Genomic DNA, 23,016 nt, shown 5'->3' on the forward strand with positions numbered 1-23,016 from the left:
CAAGCACACCCTTTAATTATGAAATCTATTAGAAAAAATCCAATCAAATTCAACGTGAAAATATAAAAATGTATTTTGTCTTAAGTATAGATTGATTTTGACACTATTACCAGAGGACTTATGACTAATAATGCTTATATAATAAGGCATCAACGATGTCTAAACCTGTGTGTCGTATGCTAACTACATCTTAAGAATCTAGAGTGAAGTTATCTAAGCACCAAGTTATTTGAATGATCTGGGTGAGGAGCGTACAAAACACATACGCGATTCGTATCCATTGTAGTATTATTGGTATGTATGTACATCGATAAGTAATTCCTATTACTAGATTTATAGGCATGTAAAACCAAAATCACAGCATAGACTTTTGCTATAACTACAAATTATAAATGGTACACATATATGAGTATTCGGATGCCAGAGCTCATCAGGTGTAACAGCGCTTGCGCAGACTGATGTACATGATGACGCGGAAGAAGACCATCAGCATGGCCAGCAGTCCGAACTGATCCAATATCGAGACCTTGTCGACATCGAGGAATTTGAGCAGCACTCGCGGATCACTGAAGTGGCAATAGATCTCATCGCAGTCGAGTTCTTCGCGTTGAAAGCCAAAGACAGCCAGGACCAAGGCCACTACACCGACACGCACATAACTGAACTTCATCAGCACATTCATGCCCCATGTTATTTGTGGCGCAAAATCAAAGCCATAGACAGCCAGTCCCATGAGCGGAGCTATGATCAGTGGACCAACGACGCTGCCATTCTACAAATAAAAGAGCCAATCAATTTCACAGTTGACCTAACGAAGAGTGGCGACTTACTGTTATACTGAAGGTGGCACCAATGGCCAGGCCCATGCCCTCGGCAACGAGCGAGATCATCAGACCGACGGCGACGAAAATACAGAAGCGCCAAAGCTGCTCAGGCAGTCCGGACATCCAATAAGTCATGGCCATGAACGTGACATTGAGCAGCACCTGCAGTGGCAGTCGCGATATGGTCAACGCCAGATAGTAAGGCATCAGTGAGTACCAGCGATTGAAGGTCTCTTTCTTTACCACCTTAACATCAGCGGGATCTACAAAAATATAGAAAGAATTAAAGTAGCTGACCAATATTTCATTTGTTCAACTTACAGCTTAAAATGGGCACCATCACTTGTGTGTAGACAATCATGAGCACAGCGCCAATGCAGAACTTCAGATGATCGAACATGCGTGCACCCTGATTGCCCAGCTGGAAGAAGATCAGGCCAAAGAAGAGTCCACAGAGCGTATGATGCACCAGCTGAATGAGCAATGCGATGCGCGCACGCATTGTTCGCAACAGCATGACACGCATCAGCACAATGAACTGCTGCAATCCGGAGATCTTTCGGCGATCCTGATGCAAATGTTTTGAGAACGCCTTCACCTGCCCCAGCAAAGCACCAGCTGCGCCCATCAAACTGCCGTCGGTGGAGGCGGCGCTGCCGGCAAAGAAAGTGGGCAAGAATTGTCGTTTTGGCTGCTCAACGAAGAGTGTGGTTATCGCCTGCTGTGGCAGCAACTGCGTATCCAGCGGTTCCACCTGTCTACCAATGTAAGTCAGCTTGCCGTTGTCCGTTAGCTCGCTAAGCAGCGGCACGAGTTGCCCCTCCTCGGCATCGATGACTTCGATAACTGAAACACACCGAATTATAAATTAAATATAAAATATATTTATATTTATATTTATATAAATAAATAAATGATTGCTCATATATACTTCATTTAATATTGAACCCAATTAAATAAGCACTTGCGAAAAACAGCACAGCATTGACTTTTCACTGATTATGATTCTATGCAAGCCTATCCGGCTGGTTTCAATATATTCGTTATCAATTATGTGTCGGTCACGCTTTCTATGGATTATATAGTGTGTCATAGACACCTACAAATAAATATATACAATATCAAGGTCGATTTCCATCTTAATTTAGTTTTAGTTTAGCATAGTCTAGACTTTTGAATAACTTGGACATTTGTTACTTTTTATTCTGGATGCAAGGGTGTCAGTTGATAAGAAATACCTGATTAAAGGTCAACACTACGTATACTTACTATAATCTGAAGGACTGTAGTGTCGTGGACAATCCAGCTGGGCAAGGCGTAGGAAGGGTATCGTCGCTTGAGGGCAGCCCTGGAAGACACATTGACCCTTGGCCAGCACATAGATGCTATCGAAGTAATTATAGATGGTGGCCGAGGGCTGATGGATGGTGCAGACTATCGTGCGACCCTCACGAGCCATTCGCTGGAGCAGGCGGATGCACTGGGCGGCTGTCACCTCGTCCAGGCCGCTGGTCGGTTCGTCGAGAAAAAAGATATTCGGATTGTCGACGAGTTCGAGGGCAATCGAGAGACGTTTGCGTTCACCGCCGCTCAGTTTTTCGGCAGTGACGTTGCGTCGATGATTGAGATTGAGATTCGTGAGTATTTCCGTAATTTGCTCTTCCTTTTTATGGTTCTGCTTCAGTTTCAGATCATATGAAAGATTTATGAGCTCTTCGACAGTGAGCAGTGTCTGATGATGATCGTCCTGCGTAATATAACAGGCATTGTCCCGTTTCATTCTTATGTTGCCTGTTACGCCACTTTTTCTGCACAAACAAATATAGAAAACAAAAAACCAGAACGAAACGAGTTTAACAGCTGAATGTTGAAAGTGAAGATGAAGAGGAAAAGAAACTTATGTTAAAGTTCCTCATTCTTATAATTCTAGAAAGAAACACAAAAAGCTAGGCAGACGACCTTTAGCACGTGTTCTTATACTCAATGTTATATGTTATTATTGAACTTCGTTTCAAAGTTTAAACATCGACAAGATGATGGAACGATGATTAAGCTTTTATCCAAACAGAATCATTAAATACTATATACTCTTCGTATTCGATATGTGATATTTAGCGTTCCCTCAGTTCTATGTTTAGGTTGTATGTTATGGTGACGTCGCATAATTACCAAATACCTCGTCTTAGTAGTTGTACGATAAGGAGCTTATGTTTTTGAGAATAACATTTTCAATCATATTTATTGTATTTATTTGTGATGTACAATTTCAATAAAATTTGCATATTATCTTGATTTATTGCACAGGTTTTTTTTTAATCCAAATTCTTCATGGAAAGTCGTAACAGGAATTTGTTGCTTGATTGGTAAAGCGTACCTTATCAATATCATTATTATTGTATAAATGAATAACATGTTTTTGTTTTTTTTTTTTATAATAAAGACTTAAGTCGTATATATATTGTATATTGGGTGAGGTGCATGACAGATTAGCTGCTAATAAATATATATATATAATGAACAATGGCAAAGATAAAGTTTATTCTGGCTTAAAATACCTTACAGGGTATCTAAAAGTCTACAAGTTCTGAGATTTGCACCAATGTTTCAAAAATCAAGTTAAATTTTCACATAATTTATGCTTACCTGAAACCCGAAATAGCGTTCAGTAAACTGCTTTTTCCGGCCCCCCGAGGGGCCCATAATGGCAGACAGTTGTCCATTGCGAAAACTTCCGCTCACGCCTTTCAATATTTGCCGCTGTCCGGTTAAGCGAACTGAAAAAAATGAAAACAACACTCAATAAAATTGGAAACACGAATAGATAATAGAGAATGGAGAATTTTTTGATGGGCGAGAAAAGGTTCCAAAAATAAAATCAAAACACGTTCCTAAGTGCGACTTGTGTGATATTTGTAGCGGGGAGCTTACGCTTTAAAGCGGTACGTATTTTAAATCCCACAGCTGTCTAGACGAACTTAAGGAACCATACGATGACGCCGCAATATCAATCAGACGGTTCTTTGTGTTATTAGCTCCATTCGCTTTTGGAAACTTTCGAGTATGACAAAGAGCCAAAACAAATCTCCCACAACCGCGGTGATTTTCTCTAGAAACACTAAAGAGTCTAATAATAAATTGTGTGTATTTCATCACAATACATTCTGCTCGCCTGTAATGATTGTGCACTTTTTTGCGGTAGAATTTCGATTCGCTTTAATGTGTTACTTGTTTAATTCTGGCTTCGCGACGGACGTTAAACAATTTGCTCAGTTTCGTCTACAAAACAAACTTGTTTTGTTTTTTTGTGGCCAATCAACGTTTATTATGCTAATTATTGTGGTTATCAAATTTAAGCGTAACCTGTAGGGAGTGCCGTTAAAGTTTAACTGATCGCTAACCAGAGCTTAGAATTACGCACAATTAAGAGTTAAAAGCTAAACGTCGTAGTTTAAGCACGATTAGCAGCTAAGAGACTCTTCTTTTGATGATGATTAGTCATTTTTTTTTTTTAGTTTAAATACAATAAAGGCTTTAGTGCAATTTATTTATTGATAATAGCATCTCAATGCACGTGTATTGCAAATATGTGTCAATGTTCAAGTCTGGCTTATCAACACAACCTTGATGTAACAAGCGATTACAATGAAAGCAACAATTATTACAAAAGTGGGCTACAATGTCTGAATAATGATGCCATCGTATTCCTTGTGTTCCTAAGCGGAATATATTGTATAAATATTGATTAAATCAAATCCCAATCAAATTTTACGTAATCTCAACCCTACACGTAACTTATAATTACTAAGGTCTTAATCATATTCAAGCCCCCATTATTAGATATTAATTAAATTGTTGCGCCAATATTTTATAAAAGTCAATTACTGCAACATATAAATAAATTAAATGTTAACTTGATCTAACACACACCTTTGATTATTGAGCCTTATATATTTAATGCATTTTCATTTCCTATTTACTTGGGCGATCAGTCAAAAGATTAAACCTTGTTTATATGAAATTAGTCATATACATATACAAAGTTCTCAGATCCGAGGATGTTACATTATCGCTTCAATTGATAAGGTTATTGATTGATAATTTGTAGTTTAAAAAGAGGCGGCATAATTTACATATCATCATAATTTATGAATTCAAATATTAATTTCAAAAGTTAAATAGCTTGCGAATGATTCTCAAGATTTTCAAGATCGTTTAACTCATCAATCAAATGAGCTATTATTGCAATTCGACATGTGTTTTGCTAAAACAAATTAAAAAGATCTTCCACAAGGCTCACAATTTAACGCTTTATAACTTTATAACTGGCAATGTGAATGGACCTCCCAGGGGTAATCAAATTGGCATTCCTTGTGCAGTGCCTCGCCTCATAGATCAAAGAAGGTCAGTAACAACACTGAAATGCCATAACTTGTCAAAAAGTACGTATACGACTAGTAGTAAATTTTTAAGAGTGGCGTACGATGTGCTTACGTATCAGGCGTTTATAGACCAGTAGCCAAGTTTACATATCAATTAGTTTCCCCGAGTCTGGCGCTCTGTCTTGACAAACAACAAAATTTGGCCGACAATTTATGTTTGAGTTTGTGCAATAAAAGCTGACAAGTTCGATCTCTTTCGGGTTGTTCTGTTATTAGTCTGGAATTTTTTTGAATCGTAGAGAAGGGAACTTGTTTTGAGCTAAATGAACAATTTAAACGTCACAATTTCAATTAAATAAATGTATGTCTGTGCATATATTATTAACAATTCTTCAATAAACAAATATTATTATTATACAAATTTTCAAAAATTAATAAAGTTATAAAAGTCAATGAATCTTATTGACATTTGTATCAACAAAACATACAAAACTCATGCATTTAACAAAGATATTATAATAAATATATAAGCATGCGATTTATTTAATTGGGCTCATTAATTTCTCTACACTTTTCATTGTAATAAATTTGTTTTGGTAAAAAATGCCCTAGTTTGCGTGTCACGACAGAAAACACGAAACTCAGCTTTGGCTTTGTTAACATCCATAGGCGCCGGCAATGGAGTAAACCAAGAGAATGAGTGCGAATATGAAGTGACTCACAAAGCCAAATTGCGACGTGATCAATTTGAGAATTCAATACACAATGTGTGTGTGTGTGTCCCAGTGGGCAGAGTGCGACTTGACTTGAGGCTGTTGAACGTGACGACATGATAAGCAGGGTTTCGTTTTGATCACATCTCGAGTACACGAATTATTCAAACAGCTCAGGGTACACATTCATATTTATATTTATATGTAAACATTCAGATGCGGGTTATCTCAACTTTTGTGTTTATTATCACATGCTTCTTAAAATTTGAAATTCGACTATCTAGAACTTCAAAATTAACATGTGAGTATTTGCTTTGTGATACGCAATAACTTATTGATAAAACATGTTTGGCAAGACTCTTAATAAAAGATTCGATCCCGGAAATATACGTAGTTATGAATCCCTATGATTAAAGAGTATAGCAATAAAACATTCTAATTGGTCGATAAAGTCTACAATACTGGAATACTACAACTAAAATTGCTTAAAATTTCATACCCAGTATTAGCTAATAATAGTTCAATAATAATTGCCCTACTAGAGATAGAAATTATCTTAGTCATTAATTAAATTCCGTCTCTGCACACAAGTGAGTTAAAAGTTAATTAAAAGTGTTTGATTTCCAGACAGTCATATGTCAATCATATGTTAGAAAAGATATATTTATTATGTTAATTTCCTGATATTGAATGCACAGAGTAACTTTATTATTTTAATTTGATTAGTTTCTGAGCAATCTAATTAAATTATATTATATACTAAATATTTATATTTTGTATCTTAATTTATTACTAATTAATAGTGATTTTTATTAATTGGATCTATAAAATATAATATGCAGAGATAAACGAGACGATGTGATATTAATAATTCATAATCACGGACGTAATTAACACATTAAACTAGAGTTCACAATTTATTTAAATACTATAATTAATTAAATGTGCCACAACCACAATGTATGTAAATAGTATTTTTTTTATCTACTATAAATAATTCAACACATTTGCTTCATTATTATAGCGGGAATATTTTTCTTTTGAAGAATGCGTTTCTAATCAAATATATTAAATCAAATAAAAAGTACAAAGTTCCAAGTTTCGCAATTTCTAAGTAAGTTGTTTGATAAAACCCATGAGTTGACGATGGGCATAAATTGTGAGACTAATTGAAATTGTCTTCTGTAATATTAATCAGATTGTTGATTGCTTAAATACGTTTTTAATACTAAAATTAATGAAATACTATAATTAATGAAATGTGCCACAACCACAATGTCTGTAAATAGTATTTTTTTATATCTACTATAAATAATTCCACACATTTGCTTCATAAAACTATTACATTATTATAGCGGGAATATTTTTCTTTTGAAGAAAGCGTTTCCAATCAAATATATTTACATACACATATATATGTAAATTAAATAAATAGTACAAAGTTCGAAGTTTCGCCATTTCTAAGTAAGTTGTTTGATAAAACCCATGAGTTGACGATGGGCATAAATTGTGAAACTAATTAAAATTTTCTTCTTTTTCAGATTGTTGTAGATTCCAAGATTGCTTAAATAGGTTTTTAATTGCAATTTCTGAAAAGGTTAAAATATATCTTTACTATTATTGCTTTTGTAAATATTATTTGCAAGTTTTGCCATTATACTCACTGTCTCTATTTCCCACATCTAAGTATTATCAGTAACCTTGACTTGCGTTAAACTTAAATTCGAATACTAAGCGATTGCAATATGAGAGTTAGCGTTGCAAACAAACAAAAGAATGACGAATAGGAGGAGTGAGCAATGTCCAATGAGAGACAGAGAAAGAATGACTGTGACTGATAGGAATAATATCTGCTATTTACTTGGAATATATTAATAAGAGCATGCACAAGTTGGGACTTGAGAAAAATGAATGTACAAAAGCAAGATTGCAAAATTTGTATATTCCTTATTAGGAAATTTTATTCGCTAGACTTGGAGTCGCGTATTTTTGCGGAAAAGTTGAAAAAGTGTTTTGATCAAAATGTGAAATTCCACAGCGAGTTTTAATAGAAGCGATGCTTCGCGAGCATTTGCCGAGTTGAGTGAGAGATGCCGCCAGAAGGGGAAAGACGAAAAAATTATTCAATCAAAGTTGGTCAATTGTTGTTGTTGTTGTTGCTGTTATTTTTGCTTTTTGGCGCTGTAAGCAAGGCCTGCGCTTGAGCATAATCTGGTTGCGTTGTTATTGTTGCTGCGCTCATGCCCCATTTGGTGATCATTATGTTCATAATGATGTTGTACTGATGCTCATAATGCTGTTTGCAGCATTGTCGCCAGCTACAATATAATTTTCATTTGCTGCCTGCCTCCGCCGTCAGTTTGAGGAAGTCGCATATACGAGTTGCCATGCACAATTTACAGAAACACACAAACACTGAGCTTTGTATGTATGTATGTGTGTGTGTACATTACATTCGTGTACATACTTATCGAGCATTGTGTTAGTAGGAGGCATTTTGTCGCTTGGCGACATCACGCGCCTCCCATTGCGCGTTGCACATGGCGTATGAGTGACGTTGATTAACTGTGATTATTGCCCAAGCAGTGCGCAGCAAAAGCACTTCGAACTCATGCTGCTCATGAACAACTCAGCAACAGCAACAACAACAACAGCAGCGAAAGGTCTGCTTGCAAGAAGTAAATCTAAAATGACGATATTGTCGAATTGCTCAAGCGAAAGATCGCAACAAAACAACAGAAAAACAGAGCAAGCTAAATGTGCATACTCTGTTTTAAGCTCTTTGAATATTTATTATAATGCTAGCAAATGCCACAAAATGAAAGGCGAATTAAAAATGTATGTTGCGTTGAATTACTAAGAACTCTTTAATTTGAGCAGAATATATTAACTCAACGACTCTTAATTAAGCAAGGGGAACATAAAAAGCGAAACTACACTGTGCTAAGTGGAATTGTATTTCGCCAAAAAGAGAAGGAGAAATAAACTAAATTTCAAATGGTGAGAACAAAACTAATCAGTTTCGAAAATGTGATTAAATAGTATGTTGTTTGAAGTTCATTCTGAGGTCAGTAACACAAACATTTTGTTGATAAAATATCAGGCATTAGTCAAAAAATATTGATTTAAAGTCAGCACTGCAACTGTGCAGCGATTAGCAACAATTTGCAGAGTGATAATTTCGAACATTTGATAAACAATCTAAAATTATAATCGTTTAGAAATAAAAGAAACAAAAACGAAGCAGATTTAAAAGCTTTTGAAATTGACATTCAAAAACGTTATGAATCGCATAATTATATTTGCTGTCCAAGTTTGCAACTTGAGAGCTTAAATAAAAGAAACTGAGAATTCAACATGGATATTTGCATACACGAGCGCATTCCTTATATAAGAAGATCATATAATATTTGCTTCATATCTTGAAAAGAACCCTTCAGTGGGATCATCGTCAACAAAAGCATTGCTTTGAATTCTGTTGTGTCAGCTTAAAAATGTGTTTACAGCTGGCGTTATTTGAGCTAAGGAAACGCTGATCGAATGCTATGCTGACGTGTTCAAATTCATTTAATGCAAATCAAAATTCAATCGAAAATCAATTTTCAAATGGCAAATGTGCGAACGGAGTGTACTCTGAACTTGGGGGGTCTGCCAAGTGTTTCTATTTTAGATACATGAGTGTGCGACTCAACTTCGACTGTAAATTGTGTGTCAATTATTCGCACACTACAAACTGTGCACACAGTAGCAAAAATAAAGACATTGGCCGACACAGTATTGCAGCAAGCGATCGAAACTTGTTTTAAGCTGCACGTTGCACGTTGCACGATGTCGATGCCGCTTTTCACAAGAGATGAGTTCAGACGAGAGACGAGAATTGGGCGCGGCACTAAAATGAGAAAGATGCCGAAATGCTAAAAGTGTCCATTAAGCTGACCATCAGCATTGCCATCGACATAGACATCGGCTGACTGACCAAATGGCAAAGCAATACCATTTGGAAGACATTTAAAAAAAAGACGACACATGCACATCATGCACATTGCTGTGTAGAAAGATACCCTATATTCTTATATGTAAATATGTATTGACGAGATTACGAATTACAGCAAAACTCTTGGCGGAAGCAAAGTAAAAAATGTTCATTCACTTTGAATATTTGTTCGCAGCTATATTAGTTTACCAAGCAATTTTTGCATTATTAAACATTGCAAATATTTAGATTGTTTATCGATTTGCATGCGTGTACTTAACCCTTAGGTCAGCTGCAGCAACTCAAGGGTATACAAGACCATTCTCATGTTTAAGATATAAATGCAGCCAAATGTCGAGTGACAGATTGATTGCCCCGAAATGTCAGCGGACAATGTCTGGCCATCTGTTGTGGTTACAGGGTATACGCTTAAGTTTGTATGTTGTAATTGGTGTTGGCTGTAACAACAATAGAAGCGTAAATTGCTTCTTTTTCAGTTTATTTGCCCGCCAGCTCGTATAATTATGGAACACTTAGCGCTTGGCCAGACAACAAGCAATTGCCAAATAGTCGCTGTGGTCGAGACACCGCAACAAAAAAGCAAAACATTTAAATTATCCGCGACTTACAACAACTGTACGAATAATCAAATACTGCACCGCTAAATAAAATGTAAAATATATTTAATAAAAGTGTAACAAAACGAGAAACAAAAGTCTGGTTAACATTGGATGTCCACCATCAAAAACTGGGTAATATCTAAGTATAACACGGTCATTAAGCACAGTTAGTAACCCATAAGAGTGGTACTTGCATTACAAGGAACTCTAAACAACTTACATATTATTATTACCCCTATATGTATGATTGTGAAATAGCTAACAAGTTCGCGTATTTCATGCTATAAAAGCGATTCAACGCTCGTGTAACTTTCAAATATTAACTGGTAATTATGCAACTAGTTGAAACGCAGCTCAAAGTACAAGAAAGTCAAATATTTCTGAAACCATTATGACTAATTATAACAGAGAGTTTCGAAACACTATCATAAAAACACTTGAAGCATGTGAATTTGTTCCATTTAAAATAAATAAATAAAAATTTAAGTGGAATGACAAAAGAAAATATATTATTATTGTTTTCGGAATTAAATTCAAATCAAGTTTTAATCTAAATATAACTTTAAAAGTTAAAGTATAAGAAAGCTAAACCGTTATGTCTAATTATGAAACAGAATTTCGAAATTTGAAAAGCATGAAAAAATGTTTCGTTTTCAACAAAATAAAAAAATTGGGTAACGTTACAAAATAAATTACATTTTGATTACATATAAAAAAGTTTCCTAAATGAATTAGATATGGAACTTGAAACAATCTTCAACACATATTTAAATATTAATAGAATTTTAAAAATGTACTGAAATGAATTCGAAAACAATAGTTCCTATTTCCTGATTAGGTCATTTAAAAACTCGAATAGTAAAGTCTAATTTAAAATTTCGTACGTAATAGTAAATAAACTACGTTTCAAATCTTAACAACAGAATCTAGAGGCCATCACATAAACAAAGAAACATTCCCCATGGGAATCGCTTCAATTGTGACCGACTTATGAACGTGTTGAGAATTATTTATTTGAATTAATACTGATCATATTGAACATGAAATACTTACAGAAACTATTGCGTTGATCGACTGTGTAGAAAACGTCCTGGAATTCCACATCCTTGGACTGTTTGGATAGAAGGTTACGCGTTGAATCCATTTCGGGATGATTTGCACTTATGCTTTGAGGTTATTTGCAAAAATGTTTTATTGCTTTTTAATGCCACTTTTGTTGTACACGGTTAATATCAATAAATTTGGAATAGATCTCAATGAGTAATTGTAGTTTTTGTAGTTGTTGTTGTTGTTGTTATTGTCGCTAGATTACGTGTCGTGTTTGCGGAATGTGTTATTAGCCACTAGTTATAAGTTTTGCATTTGTTTTTGATTTTGATATTGTTATTGTTATTGTTTTTGCCATGCGACACACATAGTTTGCTTTTGTTTTTTTTAAATTTTCTTAATTTCACGGAATGCTTTGTTTTGGTTTATGCGGCGTCTGCATTGCCGCCGATTACGCGCTGAAAATATAAAATTATTCATTATCAAATTTGTTTTCATGCAGAAACGGGGAAAAGGGGAGCTGAAGTTGTAAAGCGTGTCAGCAAGAACAACAACAAGCATAAAAAGCGTTATCTTCGCATTTCATTTTGGTTCTTTTTTATGGTTCTTCTTGTCGTTTCGGCCTTGAAAAACATTGATAATCCATTAATATTATTCTTGTTGTTGTTGTTGTTTTTGTTGTTGTTAAAGTGGGTGTTCCAATTGTCGTGTTTTTGTTATTGTTGGTGTTGCTGCTTTGATTGGCATCAGCTGCATAAATTCGCAGTTGGCATTCCTAGGACAACACGTCTCATTAAGCCCACCACAGAATTTTGGCACTCGCTTCGATCTATGCATTTTTATTATCTACTTAGCGAACTCCTTCATTATAATAACGATATTTGTTTTTTTTTTGCGTACTAGTGCGTGTGTGTTCCCAAACAGGTAACAGGTGTTTTAATAATGTATCAAGCATGTCATTGACCCAATATATTATATTTAAAGAGGATTAATTTATTGATTAACCTGGCTTCGATTAATGGCTAAGCAGTTCAACAAGTTGGCAGCGCCTAAACGACAAGTAGACAGCATCAATTATTTTTGCAACTGTTTAAAAGTTAAACTAAAGTTTGTTTGTTTTTTCACAGATCATTGACATGTGTGATTTCAAAGCAAACGAATGTTTCATTTTGAAATTCCGTGAAAAATATAAATAATGACGCAGCGCATTAGTAGCTGTGACAACGGAAACAGGTTAATAAGAGTTGAACCCCAAAACCGGAATAGGACATTATAAACATATATGTATTATTATATACATCACTTTAGGACCGCTAATTGGTAGGGTTCGCCATGTGATTTTGTTGGGAACAGGTTAAAACCGGTTGCTTATGATCCTGGCTTGGGCATTAGCTGACATGGTTACCCATTGATATTAATAAACCAGATATAATCAGATGCTTGAATCACACTGAAGTTAACCTGACAACCGTTGTCAATTCCGATCCTTACATGCAACTCTTTATGGCTGATCGTTAAGCGAATGCTGAAGAGAGCTTCAAAAACTGCCAAGTCACGCTGGCGTGTAGACAGCTCACGACTCTGGTAAACTAGAAGCTTAAGTGAGAAGCTTAACAGAATTGAGACTCATCGTCTGTCAGCTGAACCCGTCAGTTGGAGCACGTTCGTTCCGCTTTTAACGCCGCGTCCATATCGCAGATCTATCAAGTCTCATCTCGGATGGGGTAATAATATATGAGTGTTCACCGTAAATAAACAGACAGACGCAAAATTGACAGTTTTTGTTGTTGTCATGATGCATTAATTGTATTAGCATTTAGTGACTGCTTCCTACATACACAAATATGTAAATTATCAAAGATCTAATACGAATGCCGTAATAATAATTAAGTCACAATTTCGCCTTCTTTGACCTTGAATTTATTAAAGAGAGTTTGATTTCAAATTGCGAATTATACTTTCGAAAAAGTTCTAAAAATTCATATCTTACACTTCTTTACGATAATATTAAACATCGTCATCAGTTATTTCATCTTTAGCAACACCCTGTATAAAGCGTTCCCTCGTTATTGCTAATATAAAATACTTTGATTTCAGCCTCCATTTATTAACCTCTTTTAAAGTCTTTGGCGTCGCCTGATTCCTAAATGCGTTGGATTAATGCAAAACACTCTGACGGTTGAAACTTGTTTTGTGAATTTTTGCTCCTAAAAATACACCAAGCGAAGATGACTTTTTTTCAACACCATAGCCGAAGATCATAAAAAACTAAAGGAGGTTCGAAAATGCAGAGAGAGAAGGAGAGAGATAGAGAGCAGTTTATAAGGAAACGGAAATAAAAAAACCTCTGATTTGGATCAATGGCAATGTGGAAAATAGCATGCATAGCCATAAATCAAAAGCGTAGCCTAATATGCAAATTATTGTTGTCGAATAATTTCCCAACATACTCTCGTGTATTCTGTATTACCGAGCTGAGGAACTTTTGACTCATGAGATTGCATTACATTGAGTGAATATTCGTTCGAATAATTCAATGTGATTATCGAATAAAGGCAATACCTGTTTTATTGGTTATTCCAAAAATGTGTGGGTTCATTCCATTGATTTACAATAACGACGTTGGTATGAATAATTGCTTGTACTTATAATATAAAATATCTATTGATTTAAAATGGCAAACAATAATTGACCAACTGTTATAATAAATTATAAATATTTTTGAATTATTTAATTGGCTTAAACCTTGCATTAGTAAAAGGAAGCAATTTAATTATTCTATTGTTCACTATAACAAATAAACAAAAAAATTTCCCGTAGGAATCCATGATAAATATGCAATTCATTACAGGTTATCTCGCAGCCTATCACACTCATCTCCTACCTGTCATGACACTTTTAAAATTTATTGCTGATTATCACGGCATAAATATTTATGCACCCATTTATCAAGACATGTATAAAAAAAAGTAGTTTTAATTTTAATTAGTAATTGCTATTGAACATTAATTAAATTCAAAATTCTAGTATATATATGTATATTTCATAATGTATATTTCATAATATCAATAAGTGATTTGCAAACTCGAAAAGAATAAATAAATAGTTCACATGATCATGCCGATTCTTAATCCTTCCATCACTTGAACAGTTATAATTAAAACTAATAAAAAGATGAGAGATAATTATAATGAGCTTTTTGTGTTTTTTTGGGGCACTATTTCAATACTTAACTGAAGATTGATATCAAATTTAAACGTACTCTTTTCCGACAATATTTGAAGCATTTGTCATGCTATGTAAAATCATTTTTAAAAGATGTAATTGTCTTTTAATGACCTACAGACAATAAACGCAGACTCATTATAGTGCTAATCACGTTCCGATCGCTGAATTCACATGTGTATAGGAACAGTAATCCCCGCTTGTTTTTTAGCCACAAAAAAGAGATGAAGCTGTGAGTGGAAAACTAATTATTTATAAAAAAAAAATAATATGCGTTTCTCATTCTCTAGAATTTTAAAGGGTACACAGTGCACTGAATTAGTGATTAATCACAATTTGAGACGTAGGGAAAATACATTAGATATATACTTTTACTCTTAAGTGATTTAAATGCAAATCAAGGCTATTTAAATACAGTGCACATTCGTAAATTAATTTTTATTCTTAATATAAATCTAATGTTTGAACAATTAGAGAAAACTTACTAAAAAAAATAAAATAAATAAATAAATTACACCTCACTTTAGAAACTTGAATTCAGAAAAGTTAAATTTCACATACTTCTAATTTGGGAGCTCTACTGTATGATTTTACGCAGTTTGCAACATCACTGAACTCCTGTCAATTAATGATGATGCCAACGAACTTTTAATGTAGTCAGGTAATTAATGTTGTTAAACCCATGCAAATCTAAATGAATTTTTACTGATCAAGTGCAGTCTCAGTGCAATTGCACATTTTATAAGTGCTTAAATATTTAAGTGATTTTTAACGGGTTTTTACGTTTCTGAAATTTCTCAGAACTTGGTATCTATTAAAATTGAAATTAGTAATTGAATTCTTATAGTCCGTGCCTCGACTTCTCTTTATAGCCTATCGTCGATTCGGGTTCATTATTATCGTAATAATAATGGCGTTCCCTGTGAACTCACACAGACGTCCACTGAACAATAGAGGGCGCAACAGGGCGCCGCCGAGGAGTTTATCCACACCCCCAACACAGCTTTGATTTGTTCTATGCATGTGCGTGTGAGTGTAAACAGTAAAAGCAAATGCAGAAAGCAAGATTGCAACAAAACTTACACGCACTTCTTAAGCACATATCTACACATACACACCTATGCTTATATTAAACAAGCTCTACACTTGTGTGCGTACTCTACACATTCAATTCGTATCTTGCATCGCACTTTGCAGATGGTACGCGCGAGTGACAAGCACACAAAATACATTTTACACACGTTGCGAAGCTTCCTTTGTGACCAATAACCCAAAACAACAACAGCAACTGCAGCAGCAGTACCAACAACAAAGCGCGCAGTCCACAGGAAAAATGCGCAACGTAAAACTGCAACACCTAACTTTCGCTTTCAATAAACTTTTTGTTTTTTATTTTCCTTTTTTCTGAATTATTTCTGTTATCTTGGTTGGCTCCTTAGATTGGCCCCCTTTTGGGTTTGGTCAAATTGACTTCACTCACAATTGACATTAATTTCGGTTAATCCACTGTGTTGCACTCTTCTCGCGTAGTTATTATTATCAAAAAAAAAAAACGAACGGCGCGTAATTTGCAAGCCACAAGACCGGAGCAAACGCGTCCAAACTTAGCGGCGATACGGAAACAACTGAGCGAAAATACTACAACGAAGTCGTGAATGTTCACGTTCGTCCACCACACCAGCCATCGTGTGTATATTTGTGTGTGTGACGACTTGTGTGCGAGTATGAGTGGGGAAGTGGGGGCAGATAGGCAGGGCTAAACATGTCGTTTGTTTACGTTGTGCCAAAATCCGCCAAATTAATTGCAATTTACCGGCTTTGGTTGCCAGGCATCAAATCAATTCTTATCAATTTTTAATTGACCTTTTTATTGCCCTTTATGCTTTTACTCACCTTCTTTAATCCATTCTAAGAGATGCCAAGGTTTTCTTTTTTTGAATTTCTTTTACATTACAAATATAGAAATCTTTCGGTTTGCAGCTAAATAATTGGCGCTCAAGCTTCGATAACGAAAAACGATAGCAACGATTGCACTTCGTGCCAAACTCGTGCCGCTGCTATCGATCTATCGACTTTCAGTACGGTGTTAACAGATTCAAAAGTGCGACCGTTAAAACAACTTATTTCATTAGCGCAAAGTTGACAACCAAAACGGATTACTATTTACGAAGACCCAACGAGTTTTCGTGCATTCCCCTTTCGAGTCTCTTGATGGCTTTTGTAAGCTTTTCGTCACATAACTTTATTTAGTTTAGTTCGCTTAAGCGAAACTGCATCTCGTCAGACCACACAAAGTGGAGTCATCCAATAGCTAATTATATAGTATGCCTAAAGACTACATAAATTATGTAAGTATGTACAAAATAATATCTAAAATACAATTCTCTTTTTTCTGTTTAGTTTCAGACATCTGCACCGTCGCGTTTCATGACTAGGGGGGCGGGGCGTAGAGGAGCTTTGATTTTATGTGGAAGGAACTGCAACTCTACATTTCATAGTCTATATATCGTATCGTATGTAGCTACTATGATATTTGGCAGCATTGTGCCCTTCTAGCCATGTTCTGGCCCTCCCAATGCGTCTGCAAATATATAGATGAGAGGTGGATGAGTCATGCGACAGCTACTTAGTTATAGTTTAGGATTAATATAAATACAATGTGTAAAATACAGAATTCAAAATGGCGACTTTTGAGTGCATTTGACGGTCAAAATAAATGGGTTTTTATTTGGAAAAAATAAAGAAAAAAACAGACTACATAAACAAATAAAAAATTAACTAGTTTCAGCTGGAAAACTATAGATGATTTGTCTGTAACTCTTGCTGTACGAAATAAAGTAAGAAAAGAACGAAAACAAACGAAATTAATCAAAATTCGAATAGTTGTAAATGTATGCTTTTGAGAAAAGAATCGATCTAGAAATATTGAAAAGTACTGATATTTCAAAATTTAGTTTAGATTTACTTTTCTTTCGGTTTTTTTTGGATTAAGTAAGTTTATTAGTAATTGTTAATTTGTAATCAAATATGCATGGCTTAGTTTCATTTCATTTCATTTCATTCTTTTTTTGTTTGTTTTGTTTGAAATCAACAGAAAATACCGAACATAACTTGTGTGTGTTGAAAGTAACTTTCTCTGATATATATATTTTATAGCTTATACAAAGGATAAGTAATTAATAAATCGTATGGTGAAACAACCTGCATTCGCATCACACTCTATTGTTAGGTATTTTACGTATTATAATTAATTGATTGCTCTTCTCAACATTTCTCAATTTGGCTAAAAGACGACATCAAATTGTCGTGTGTTTGTGTGTGTCTTGTGTGTGTTGATTAATTTTGGATTCATTGTTATTCTTTTAGTTGTTATTATTTTGTAGTTATTCTTGTTTGCTTGCCGGAATGCACACGAATTTGGAGACGGGGACGCGGTAAAAGTGCTAAAGTGCTAATTGGAAATTAGTTTACCCATTTACTGATTATGTCCTGAAATAGACAAAAGCAAAGAGAGCGTAAGAAAACTCTTTAAGTGATTACAGATATAATGCCAAATCAATTAGGCGACATGTCGCACTCACCTTGACATCGTTCATCTCCTCATCGGACGACGAGTGCGACAGTCCGTTATAGGTCTTAAACGTCACGTTCTTCATGAAGGACTTGAGCAGGCTCGCGCTCAGCTGGCCAAATTTGTAAGGCACAACGGGATCGTAGTCGCCGTGCGCCTGGAATATTGGCACATCATCGCTAGTCGCCTTAGCACCCGGAAACTGCTTGTGCAGTGGCAGCCAACATGACAACGCCACCACGCCGGCCAGCGACTGATCAAAGGTCAGAGCCGAGTAGAGAGCCAACGCGCCACCTTGAGAGAAGCCTCCGAGCACAATGCGATTGGCCGGAATGCCAGCGGACAGCTCCTTCTGTATCATACCATGCACATCGTCGCGAGCTGAACGAATGCCTGGCTCATCCTCGGGTCCGCCAATGTCCAGGGTCTTGAGATCGAACCACGAGGGCATGCGGAAGCCGGCATTCAGAGAGACGGGTTGCGTGGGCGCCGTAGGACAGATCACCTTCATGAAGGGAGGTCGTATGGCGGCCAAGGCACTGCTCCAGCCGTGTCTATCAAAAGCGAGAAAACGAATTAATCACTTGGACTTGCAGCTAGGCAATTTGCAAAAGTACGTACCCAGTGTCTCCCAATCCGTGCATGAAAATGAGCTAAACAATGTGATATGCATAAGGTAAAGGTAAATACATAGTTGATCCATATACATATGTACATTAAACTTACCGTCGCCGTCTGCTTGACCGTGGCCTCGACAATTACCGGTGCTGACATGTTGACCCCTTTTTTTCTTTTAGCCTCTTACGACGGAACAGTGAGAGTGCGAGTGAGCGAGAGAGAGTATCCAATGGTAGACGACAGTGCGTTGCTCTGCAAAAAACGGAAATGGAAATGACAAACAACGACAATTTGAAATGCGTTTTAGTTAGTTATGTCATTTGAATGTGCAAAGCAAAATTAGTAATATTGATTTTGCGATAGCAAAGCGTGTTTTGTTGTGTCAGCACAGCGCCGGTTGAAAGCAAAAGAAGTCGGTTCTTGAAAACGATGGAAATAAAATGTGGGCAATGACTACAACTTTGTGTTTTGGGACGTTGAATTCTATGGAACTTGCACACACTTGCTATTACTTAAATCGTGGTTTTATTGGACTGCACGAAAAAGTGTTTTCTTCAGCTGTGAGCTGTTGAAAATATACACACAGCTAGAGATGGCAACACAACGACGGCACTATCGATGCTGTCACTATTTTTTAAATATCGATTATTGAATGAAAATCGATGTTTTCTGAACTCAGATATTAAAATGGTACAAAGTCTGTATTATTTTATTCTTTAAATTTTAAGACGAGTTTAGTTTTTAAGTTGTGTTAAATATATTAAATATATACGTGGCAGCAGTGTGAGCGCAGTTCAGATTTTAAAATAAATCGAGCACGATGGCACTTGCTATGATGCTGCAGCCCTGCATTACGTTAAGCAATGAGCTTAAATCGATTATCGGTTATTGGCGGAAATTTAAATATAGAAGAACAATGAGACTTTAGTTGATTTTTTATTTAAAAGTTTCTCATAAAATTAAGCCAAAATCAACGGAGGAAATGGGTTCTGCTTGGATATAACTAGTTTGTTGTGCGCATGTGAGATGTAACCTTTCACTTTACCCTCGTAAATCAGATTAGCCACGATGCAGTGCGTCTCATCGATGGACACATCGGTAACGCCGACAAACTGTAATGCTGTCAAGAAGTCGCTCATATCCAGTTGATGTGACTGCCGAATAATAAACACTTTCTTGAATAGATTGCGATAGACAATGAACTTCAGTTTTTCCACAAGCAAATAAATGCCGCTGCGAATGAGCACGAGTTCATGTTGCCGAACGATTTCATCGAATTGATTAACATTTCCAGCCTTCAGGGCAAGTGCTAGATCATGGAAGAGCAGCAGATCGTAGCGTTCCAGAAGGGATTTCCGTGGCAAGTAGCCGAGCAGCATTTTAACCGGCACCAAATAGATAAGTATCAATCGCTTGTTGCTCGCGAATCGATCTGGACAATGGGTAAATGCATATGAGAGATATTCGACAGCCTCGCGATAGTTGGAATCGAACATAGCTCGTCTGCCCACAAAGTATTTATAGGTGATCTGCTCCGGCAGCGGAAAACTGTCCTTGAACGTACAGTTCTCGATGGCACGGATAAGCGGCTTGCACAGATGCAATTTATTGATGCGGAAGTAGATCTTGAACAGTTGATTCACCAGATTCATCATGCCTAGACGCTTGGTGTCCTCCTCCGAAGCGCGTCCATCGGCAGCGCACACGCGAAAGCAGGCCATCATGCAATCAGCAGCCTTTTCCAGTATATTGCCGGGTGTGAAGCCGCGACAGTGTTTTTCACAGGCTTGCGCCAGATAACGCAGATCGAGGCACACGCGATACATGAGGGGTAGGCACCAGTTCTCGTCCTTGAGCTGCTGCAGCAACTTAACGACCGCCGAGCAGCTGGCTGCCTGTTGAGTGTATGCCTCCATGTAGTTAGGTGGCTCCTGAGCCAGGTAATAGAGCACTTTTAGGTGGGCAATAACAACTTCGTCTAGCGGCGCCTTCAGCATGCGTTCCACGAGTTTTTCTGGCTGTGCTATGTACAAGTTGTGATTTTGCACGTGAACGTCGCGCAGCGATAGAAATGTGCCCAAGCTATCTCCATCGTAGTCCTCTGCAGATCGCAACACGCCGGAAAGATAATTATTTACCGTGCCAAACATTTCGCGTTTTGTTGTTTGTATTTTGTTTTTTCTTTGCGTGCCGGCAATCGAAAACAGTGCTGTAAACTACCAACATTTTGATATCGATGTGTTTGCAACAGTTATCGATAGCAAACGATTATTTCTATATTCAGTGTGTACACACTTAGTGATGTAGGTACAATTTTACTTAAAAGTAACTGAAAATTTAAAAAAACAACCAAGTTATAATTTCATTTTAAGCGCAAGCAGCAATTATTGGTAGTTAATAGTCAATTTAAAGTGAACGTCACTCGCAATCGCTCTTGAGAGGTCAGGGTAGTAAATTGTTGTAGTCGCCAACAAATTTCTAAATTTATCTCACTTGATACATGTGTGGTGTCTATATGTAAAATGTATTTAGTTAGTTGTCAATGAAATTAATTAGTAGTCAAATTTACCAACCTATTTCTTTTTTTGTATACTTTCGGTAAATGAAAAACAGCTAAGCGTCTTCTTAATAACCCAATCGAATTAGCAGTAATGTCGACGCCGAATTTTCTTTTAAGCAATGGCAAAAATATGCCAATGGTTGGACTGGGGACATGGCGTGTAAGTACAAAATGTATGGAAAGTGAAACCGTTAAACCGAAAGTATTGAATAATCACAAAAAACTCTTGCTATTACATATAGTAATAATAAACAAATATGTATATGTATGTGTATTTTTCAATGTCAATGCCAAAAGAACTTGCGTGTGAGCTTTTGTGTGAGCTTTTGCAACGCTGCACTTGCATTACATGCATTAAAGCTCTCAATTTTTGATTTTTTTTGTCTGTTTTCAGAGTCCACCCGATGTCCTAACGCAGGCTGTAAAAGATGCCATTGATATCGGTTATCGTCACTTCGATTGCGCGCACATTTACGGCAACGAAGCCCAAGTCGGCGTAGCTATTGCTGAGAAACTCAAGGAAGATGTTGTAACGCGGTAATCGACTACTGTTTTATGTGCACTTATTGATTATTAACGGATTTATGCTACTCCTCAGTGACGAACTGTTCATCACAAGCAAACTATGGAATACTCACCACAGACCCGATTTGGTGCGACCTGCCTGCGAGACAAGTATGCGAAATCTGGGTGTGGACTATCTGGATCTATATCTGATGCATTGGCCCATGGCCTACAAGTCGGGTGATAGTCTCTATCCTACATGTCCAGATACTGGCAAAGCTGTCTTCGAGGATATTGACTTCGTGGACACCTGGCGGGCCATGGAAGAGTTGGTGGATAGAGGTTTATGCCACGCTATTGGAGTATCTAATTTTAATGAGCAGCAAATAAATCGATTGCTAAGCGTGGCCAAGCTGAAACCCGTCGTCCTGCAGATCGAATGTCATCCGTATCTGCGACAGAAGTCCTTAATTACACTCTGCTATGACAATGCGATTGCTGTTACTGCTTATAGTTCGTTGGGCTCGGCTCACACGCCCTACGAGAAACCCGGTGCCTACCCACTGCTGAAGCATCCAGTTGTATTGGAAATCGCTGCCAAATACGATCGTAGTCCAGCCCAGGTGTTATTGCGCTTTCAGACACAATCGGGCATTATTGTCATACCTCGATCAGTGAGCAAACATCATATGTATGATAATTTTAAGGTTTGGGACTTTGGATTGGACAATGACGACTTGCAAGCCATCGGCGATCTCGATTGCAATGGTCGTTTCATGACGATGAAAGCCGCTTATGGACATCCTCATTATCCATTCGAAATTGCAGTACCAAAACAAACATAAAACATCTTCCATTATAAATTCACATATGTTCTTGTGTGTAACTCTAAGAGGCTGTATATCATTCTTAAAATAATTAAGCTTTTCATTTCTTATAATAAACATCTTTAGTGTCAACATATTTAATCAGTTCTTTTCAA

General features: G+C 36.5%; 5 protein-coding genes across 9 annotated transcripts in view; 2 read left to right on the top strand and 3 right to left on the bottom strand.

The window, feature by feature from the left end:
- Window positions 1–48: 48 nt before the first annotated feature.
- LOC133845394 (ATP-binding cassette subfamily G member 4) lies at window positions 49–16,419 on the bottom strand. The gene is given in 8 exon segments (XM_062279856.1): window positions 49–772; window positions 831–1,087; window positions 1,146–1,670; window positions 2,094–2,632; window positions 3,468–3,511; window positions 3,513–3,598; window positions 11,563–12,014; window positions 16,262–16,419. Coding segments are annotated over 7 exon segments (1,884 nt in total). The 5' UTR covers window positions 11,654–12,014; window positions 16,262–16,419; the 3' UTR covers window positions 49–430.
- The window catches only part of LOC133845396 (EF-hand domain-containing family member B), a 59,671-nt gene continuing 44,008 nt past the window's right edge, over window positions 7,354–23,016 (top strand). Inside the window, exon 1 of the mRNA XM_062279858.1 lies at window positions 7,354–7,364. The gene's annotated coding sequence lies outside the window, so the exon portion shown is untranslated. The remainder of the gene's footprint in view (window positions 7,365–23,016) is intronic.
- LOC133840521 (acyl-protein thioesterase 1) lies at window positions 17,231–19,616 on the bottom strand. 4 transcript variants are annotated; one of them, XM_062272393.1, is made up of 6 exons: window positions 19,473–19,616; window positions 19,079–19,222; window positions 18,974–19,005; window positions 18,363–18,906; window positions 18,253–18,270; window positions 17,231–17,362 (listed from the first exon to the last, which is right to left on the bottom strand). In XM_062272393.1, exons 2-6 carry the CDS (start codon window positions 19,124–19,126, stop codon window positions 17,306–17,308), a joined length of 699 nt encoding a protein of 232 aa, XP_062128377.1. In that variant the 5' UTR covers window positions 19,127–19,222; window positions 19,473–19,616; the 3' UTR covers window positions 17,231–17,305. The 4 variants fall into 4 exon arrangements, with proteins under 4 accessions (XP_062128377.1, XP_062128380.1, XP_062128379.1 ...); XM_062272396.1 differs by lacking the exon at window positions 17,231–17,362 and adding an exon at window positions 17,470–17,604 and having other exon boundaries at window positions 19,473–19,615; XM_062272395.1 differs by lacking the exon at window positions 17,231–17,362 and adding an exon at window positions 17,470–17,604 and having other exon boundaries at window positions 18,253–18,307; window positions 19,473–19,615.
- Window positions 19,888–21,272, bottom strand: LOC133840517 (PCI domain-containing protein 2 homolog). The gene has a single exon (XM_062272385.1). It carries the CDS (start codon window positions 21,118–21,120, stop codon window positions 19,930–19,932), a length of 1,191 nt encoding a protein of 396 aa, XP_062128369.1. The 5' UTR covers window positions 21,121–21,272; the 3' UTR covers window positions 19,888–19,929.
- Window positions 21,301–22,997, top strand: LOC133840520 (aldo-keto reductase family 1 member B1). 2 transcript variants are annotated; one of them, XM_062272391.1, is made up of 4 exons: window positions 21,301–21,417; window positions 21,584–21,690; window positions 21,925–22,067; window positions 22,129–22,997. In XM_062272391.1, the coding sequence occupies exons 2-4, from the start codon at window positions 21,622–21,624 to the stop codon at window positions 22,877–22,879; spliced, it is 963 nt and encodes a 320-aa protein (XP_062128375.1). In that variant the 5' UTR covers window positions 21,301–21,417; window positions 21,584–21,621; the 3' UTR covers window positions 22,880–22,997. The 2 variants fall into 2 exon arrangements, with proteins under 2 accessions (XP_062128375.1, XP_062128374.1); XM_062272390.1 differs by lacking the exon at window positions 21,301–21,417 and having other exon boundaries at window positions 21,501–21,690.

The sequence above is a fragment of the Drosophila sulfurigaster genome, chromosome 3, assembly GCF_023558435.1.
Source record: "Drosophila sulfurigaster albostrigata strain 15112-1811.04 chromosome 3, ASM2355843v2, whole genome shotgun sequence".
Lineage (NCBI taxonomy): Eukaryota > Metazoa > Arthropoda > Insecta > Diptera > Drosophilidae > Drosophila > Drosophila sulfurigaster.

Bases quoted from the DNA above. Each gene is read 5' to 3' on its own strand.
- LOC133840520 (XM_062272391.1), top strand. From the start codon at position 21,622: ATGTCGACGCCGAATTTTCTTTTAAGCAATGGCAAAAATATGCCAATG. The intron at 21,691-21,924 runs GTAAGTACAAAA...GTCTGTTTTCAG, and splicing joins TTGGACTGGGGACATGGCGT to AGTCCACCCGATGTCCTAAC. The intron at 22,068-22,128 runs GTAATCGACTAC...GCTACTCCTCAG, and splicing joins AAGGAAGATGTTGTAACGCG to TGACGAACTGTTCATCACAA.
- LOC133840517 (XM_062272385.1), bottom strand. From the start codon at position 21,120: ATGTTTGGCACGGTAAATAATTATCTTTCCGGCGTGTTGCGATCTGCA.
- LOC133840521 (XM_062272393.1), bottom strand. From the start codon at position 19,126: ATGTCAGCACCGGTAATTGTCGAGGCCACGGTCAAGCAGACGGCGACG. The intron at 19,006-19,078 runs GTAAGTTTAATG...CACATTGTTTAG, and splicing joins CGGTCAAGCAGACGGCGACG to CTCATTTTCATGCACGGATT. The intron at 18,907-18,973 runs GTACGTACTTTT...CGCTTTTGATAG, and splicing joins CACGGATTGGGAGACACTGG to ACACGGCTGGAGCAGTGCCT.